At 49.6% G+C, this 6,175-nt stretch overlaps 1 protein-coding gene across 1 annotated transcript; it reads left to right on the plus strand.

The window, feature by feature from the left end:
* The first annotated feature begins 482 nt into the window (after positions 1 to 482).
* Positions 483 to 4,009, plus strand: tbx16 (T-box transcription factor 16). The gene is made up of 9 exons (XM_027027258.2): positions 483 to 679; positions 900 to 1,056; positions 1,175 to 1,277; positions 1,774 to 1,938; positions 2,211 to 2,357; positions 2,437 to 2,507; positions 2,623 to 2,711; positions 2,822 to 3,023; positions 3,204 to 4,009. Exons 1-9 carry the CDS (start codon positions 664 to 666, stop codon positions 3,643 to 3,645), a joined length of 1,392 nt encoding a protein of 463 aa, XP_026883059.2. The 5' UTR covers positions 483 to 663; the 3' UTR covers positions 3,646 to 4,009.
* The last annotated feature ends 2,166 nt before the right edge of the window (positions 4,010 to 6,175 follow it).

A 6,175-nucleotide genomic window follows, 5' to 3' on the forward strand; every position in this document is an offset into this window, starting at 1 on the left:
CTGGAATAGCCAGCATCTGTGCTGCGTGTGAGAGAATTGGTAGACAAGTCTGTGCGAAGTAGAAAACGTCCCCAGAATGCAAAAGCTTCTGTTTGTGTGCATGTGTAAATGTGTCATTCAGGTCTAAGGTACTCTATGGTCCTGCTCACATTAGCTGACTGTATTAGTGTGGTTTTGCTGTTGACTTGGCTGACGACACACTCTAGGAAGGCCTGTGCGTATTTGCTTAAAAGTCTTTTAGCGGTCCATAAAGATGGCCTTCCTCTGCTAGTCCTCTTCCTGTTGGGACTCTATCAAGGCTCTGCTAAGTCTCTTTGATTTCGACCATCCTCCAATCCTGTCACGACATTGACTCATCACTGGGCCACTTCAAAGGGTGCGAATGGGGGCCCAAGCCCCGCCCACCCTCTGGGTCCCCTTAAAGGCGCTGGGCGCGCTCTCTGCGCTTCAGAAAGCTGCCTGCCCTCACCCTCACACCACTAGTCTGGACTTCATTGATCAGCCCTTTGGGTGTCTGTGGATCTATCTGGAACTTTACGAGAGACCATATGGAGAGTTTGGTGGCGTGACTGCAAACGCCTCGTATGAAACGCTGATCGTTCAGTTTCGTCTGGTTTCTCCTGATTTCTGTGCCAGAAAGGAAGCTTGAAGGAAGTGTGGGGAATGCAAACTCTCAGAGGTGAGTGTTGAATCAAATTTGGGCCATGAATATTTAGTTAATATTTTGAAGTTATTTGCATTCCATGCTCCCAGGGGTAGGAGAACAATATGAACATGATAAAATTGGTAAAAACAAACCAAAAAAAACCATACAAATGTATAGTTAACATGGAGGGGTGCAACCCCATGATGACGACTCCTGATCTCTCCACGTCTCCTCAACATTCTCCTTTCTTCAGACCTCAAGCACAACTTCAGCATCCCACCTCCGGCCACCATGGCTGGAGCCCCTGACCCCTATCACCAAGGCAACATCAGGATGACCCTGGAGGATCAGGAGCTCTGGAAGTCTTTCCATGAGATCGGCACTGAGATGATCATCACCAAGCCTGGCAGGTAAGAGACCACCCACTTCTGAGCTTGTTCTTTATGGAGCATGTGTACAGCACACACAAGAACTGTCCAAAACCATACGGCAGTGATTCTAAAGCGTGTCCTTGTGTTCCCATCACAGGAGAATGTTCCCACACTGTAAGATCAATATTTCTGGACTTGTTCCCTACGCAAAATACATTCTGCTTGTGGACATGGTGCCTGAAGATGGCTTCAGATACAAGGTGAGAAGCAGCCGTTTGTTGTGAGGCTACCGCAGTAACCATATGTTAACCCAGTAACCTTCTTAAATATTGAGACGCTGAACTGATGTAGAATGACGAAGTAGTGTTGTTTTCTGGTGGTAGGCAGGACTATCAGTATGCTATAAACGGATGTTCAGGAAATGGGAAGGAGGGTGAATTTGTGATTTGAGATCAAACACAAATGACTGGCGTGCTGGGGCAGTTGGCATGTGTCTGTGTGTGTCCAGAGCCTTCTCACCGCTGATTCACTTCAAAGCGGCCCCGATTCTTCCTGTTTTTACAGGACCCACTGGGGGGTACCCCCACCCCACAAACACCCTCAGCCCCAAACACACCCAACCCCCCAAACACACCCTCACCTCCCTCCCCTGATCCTGCCATCAGCAGGAATCAACAGCCCCCTCTAGCCAACTACTTGTACCTCCCCACCTCTACCCCTTCTGAGCTGAACTGAACACTCTCCCTCTCTGGGCAGTGGAACAAGGATAAGTGGGAGCTGGCGGGTAAGGCGGAGCCGCAGCCTCCGTACCGGACGTACCTCCACCCGGACTCTCCAGCGCCAGGCAGCCACTGGATGAAGCAGCCCGTGTCCTTCCTCAAACTCAAGCTCACCAACAACGCACTGGACCAGCATGGACATGTGAGTGCCGTCCACGAGCCTGCCGGTGTCCCTGTGTCCCGTCTGATGTTTATTTGATGTGACTTGTTTTGTTTTTTTTTGTTTGTTTGTTTGTTTTGTGTTGCTTGGTTTCCTGTTTATACACATTCACATTATGGATTTTAAAATATTTTTACCGGTATGAGGTCAGTTTAACGGTTGATAATCGGTGGTGGTGCCGAATGTTGGCCCGTGCTGAGTGTTGAGCGGGTCAGCGTGTTCTGACGCTGCGTTCCTCCTGCTCCGTGATGCAGATCATATTGCACTCCATGCACCGCTACCACCCGCGCTTCCACATCGTGCAGGCCGATGACCTGTACAGTGTGCGCTGGAGCGTCTTCCAGACCTTCACCTTTCCCGAGACCTCCTTCACTGCAGTCACTGCGTACCAGAACACCAAGGTTCGTGTCTCCCGTACACACGCGCGCACCCCATGCGTACATAGTGCTTTTGTGTGTGACAGTCTTTTCCCCTGCGCAGATAACCAAGCTGAAGATCGACAACAACCCCTTTGCCAAAGGATTCAGAGATGAGGGCACGAACTCCAAAAGGTGACGAAGCAGAACCCGAAGTACCGGCGGTGCCGGCGACCCTTACCTGCTCCCGTCGTGAGTCTGTTCGGAAGCTAGACGCGGCGCAGCTGATGCTCTTGTTTTCCCCACACAGACGCGCCAGCCGCGGAAGGTCGGATACCGAGCACCTGGCCAAGAAACTGAACCCCACGGTGAAGGACTCCGATCAAGACAGATCGCAAGGTACGTGACTGAACTCCCCGTAGGCCTGTGCCCTACACCACACGGGTCACCTTGTGTTTAAAGTAGCAACCATCCATGTAAATTCACCGGAACGTTGAACTCCTTTTAAGATTTGCGCCACTCCTGTGAGGACAGAGCGGCTCTCAAGGAGTCTGGGGAGGTGAAGGAGGAGCGATTCTCTCCGTGGGGAGGTGTGTCGGACAGGGAAAGCAGCCACGTGCTGGGTCAGGACTCGCCCGTGGGCTCCGAAGCCCGGGACGTCTACAGCTCCGAGCAGCTGGTGCCGGGACACAGCTCGTACCAGCCGTACAGGTACCCGCCATCGACATGCCAGTCCAACATTTGCCCTCCTGACGCCATCGCTGAAGGCTTGTGGTATAGCCCATTAAATATTCCATATGTGTAATATGAGAGCAGATTTACAGAAAAATCTTTCTGCTTTGGCCGACGAACAAATGTGTTAATGTTGCCGAATTCTGGCTCTTCGCTCAGGTTTCACGAGTACGGAAAGTTGCAGTCTCCCTCGTCCTCCAGCGCCGGCAGTGGGACCGGCAGCCGCGTCCCTGACATTGCCACCGTGCCCGAGCACGAAGGCAAGGCCGCCGCCCATGAGCCAGGCCCCACCCACTGCCCACCTAACCTCGCCTCCACGCCACAGGACTACCCTGGGGTCCTAAACATGGCCGTGGGCCAGGCCAAGCCGGCGGTGCTGAGCCACCACCCCCTGTACGCGCCGTACGGGCCAGAGCAGGCCCTGGGTCAGTGGGGCGGGGCCAGCTCGGCGCAGTATCCCCCAGCCCCGCCCACCCATCACCACCACCACCACCACCACCTGGCCACTGACTACAGCACCCAGGCTGTCCATCATGGCTATCACCATGGCAACGTCAGCGACTGGAGCCAATACCCGCTGTTTTCGTATTCGTGCTGGTGATGGGCGCCAAACGCCGGTGCCGAGGAGGAGTGCGGCCCCGTGGAACGCCTTGGCCCTGGGTCTCTCTGCCGTTGTTCTGGCCCTCTGCACGAGAGGCACAGTGATGAAGAATGACTGTTAAAAGAGAGCATACTGCTTTAGACCCGGAGAACAGGAGTCACCTAGAGCGCCTCTGGGGAGAAGAAAGGTCTGAATTTTAGTTTGTTCTGTGTTTTCTTGAAGATGCTATTGTCTACTTGTTTTTCAAAGACACACTTTAAGCCTGAGATTGTGCTGACTGCATGGTAATGAGAGGGCCGTTCTGCTGGGGTGTTTCTCTCACAGGAACCACAATGAATCAGACGCGTATATATTTATTAACTGGTTTTCCTGCTGTTTTAATATTATTTTTGTAAAAAGTGTGTGCTGCAAGTAGCTATGTAGAAATTGGATTGCTATGTCTGGGGAAAAAATAAATAAATTTAGTAAATATCACGTAAACCTCCTGTCTGGTGATCGTCTTTATTGTCCATGACTGAGCTGAATTCATTTGGTTGCCTCTTATCTGTCAGAAACCCTTGAAAGTACATTTTCTGGGGAAGTACAGCAGACATGTTTGCGGGTTGAGCTGGTAAGAGTAATTAGTATGTCTGTGTCACATCCGTAACTACTTGTTCTGAGATCCCTTTAGCGGAACATAAGGCACCAGTGTTGGACTGCAGTATTTATGCTGTTGGTTTTGAGGACCGTTCAGCATTTACCTTTTGACATGTAGACATTCTGACACAGGTTATCTGATTTAGTTTGAAACTGATTTGTTTTAATTTGTTAGCACTGTGACTCCTAACCCTCACTTTTCCAGACGTATTTATATAGGACAGACACATTATGTAAACGTAACAAACAAATATATAACCTGGCACAACGTGAAAGTCCCAAGTCAGGGACACTTTCCTTCAGAGCCACAGTTTCACGTCTTGTTTATTTGCTCGATTTTGTTTGTGTTCCTCGTTTTGCGTTTCTTTGTTGACCTTAATGAGGACCCCACCCAACCCGGCCCCGACTCTTTCTCCAATCACCCTGTTGTAGTTCTGGGGGGGCGTTGCGTTTTTACCAAAGCAGGTCGTAGCACTGAAAGACGCTTAAGCACCGTGACAGTGGGGGAGGGAGAGATGCTTTCACATCTGAGTAGAGCAGGCAGACACTGATGGCTGCCCTGTCCTGCAGCTCAGGCGCTAATCACTCCCATAAAGTGGGAGTGTGTGTGTGTGTGTGTGTGTGTGTGTGTGTGTGAGTGAGTGTCTCAGATTGTCTCCTGAATAACTGCAAAAGAAAATCTTTGTGCATACAGACAGTTACTTTCTCTGAAACGCGCACAATCAGCCATAGCTTACTCTCAAAATCATTTTTAAAATTTTAGTTTTTATTTTATTTACTATTTAATTGATTGTTTTATTGTAGGTTTTTTTTTTTTTTTTAGCTTGGTCAGCTTTTGTAGGAATACATGAAACGGGCGTGAGACGATCCAGACGTGGACTGCGTGTGTAAGGGAGAGAATTAATAGTTAGTTTGAAAAGAGTGAAATGCAATCTTGGGTAGCTTTTAAAATATTTTTAAAAATTTAATTACTTTTACTTTTTTTGTGCACTTGGTGTATGTAGAGTTGTTCCACTAGACTAGACTACAGCAAACAAAACCCTGAGACTTGCATTAACAAGGCCAAGAGCACCACTTGGGCTGGACTGGCCTGAACAAACCTCCTCTCTTAAGATGCAGGTGACGCTCCTAAAAGCCCATCCCAGAATCAGCCAGCGCTACGGTGTCACCTCTAGGGTTAGGAGGTCAGTGACGCATCTGATAAGGGCGATGGCGTGTCCTGGTGAAGTCACACCGTTACACAAACGCAAGGGTGCGAATTCTGGTGTGATAACCAGTGGGATCTACGTCCTTATCTGAGCTTGGAAGCAGGGCGGAGTCGAGCAGTGCGGTGGTGGAGTAAAGAGACCGTTGGGTGGAGCGCCGTGCCGTCCAGCGGAGGCCCTTTTCCTTGAGCGTGTCCGGCCAGGGTGTCTACAGTTAAACCTCGTGGGCGGTGCGAGGGAGAAACTTGAGGCGAAGTTTAAATTGCATTTGCTGCCGTATCGCTAGCAGACTGAGAACACAACTAATTTACAAGGGGAGATTTCAGTACAAGGGATCAGCTGACGGGAGAATAAGACAAGAGAAAGACCACAGGATTTTGTGTGTGTGCGCGAGTGTGAGATTAAATCAAATGTTTGCAAAAGAAAGCAAAGCAGGTGAGAACCCATGTTATCACTTTTGAGGAATTCTACTACTTTATTAGGCACACGTATTTTAAAAGAATGTTTTTAAGGTGTAGTTACAATTACATACTGCAGCTCATCCAGTGCCGGTTGCCTTCTACCCCATTTCTCACAGGACAGTTCCGGACTAGAGGATCACTGCTGATTGGGTATTTTTTTGCAAAAGGCAACACATCAGTGAGACTGACAGTGGTAGCAAATGCAGTATTAGAACATCAGGTGCAGCT

This window comes from Electrophorus electricus, chromosome 18 (assembly GCF_013358815.1).
Source record: "Electrophorus electricus isolate fEleEle1 chromosome 18, fEleEle1.pri, whole genome shotgun sequence".
Taxonomy (NCBI): Eukaryota; Metazoa; Chordata; class Actinopteri; order Gymnotiformes; family Gymnotidae; genus Electrophorus; species Electrophorus electricus.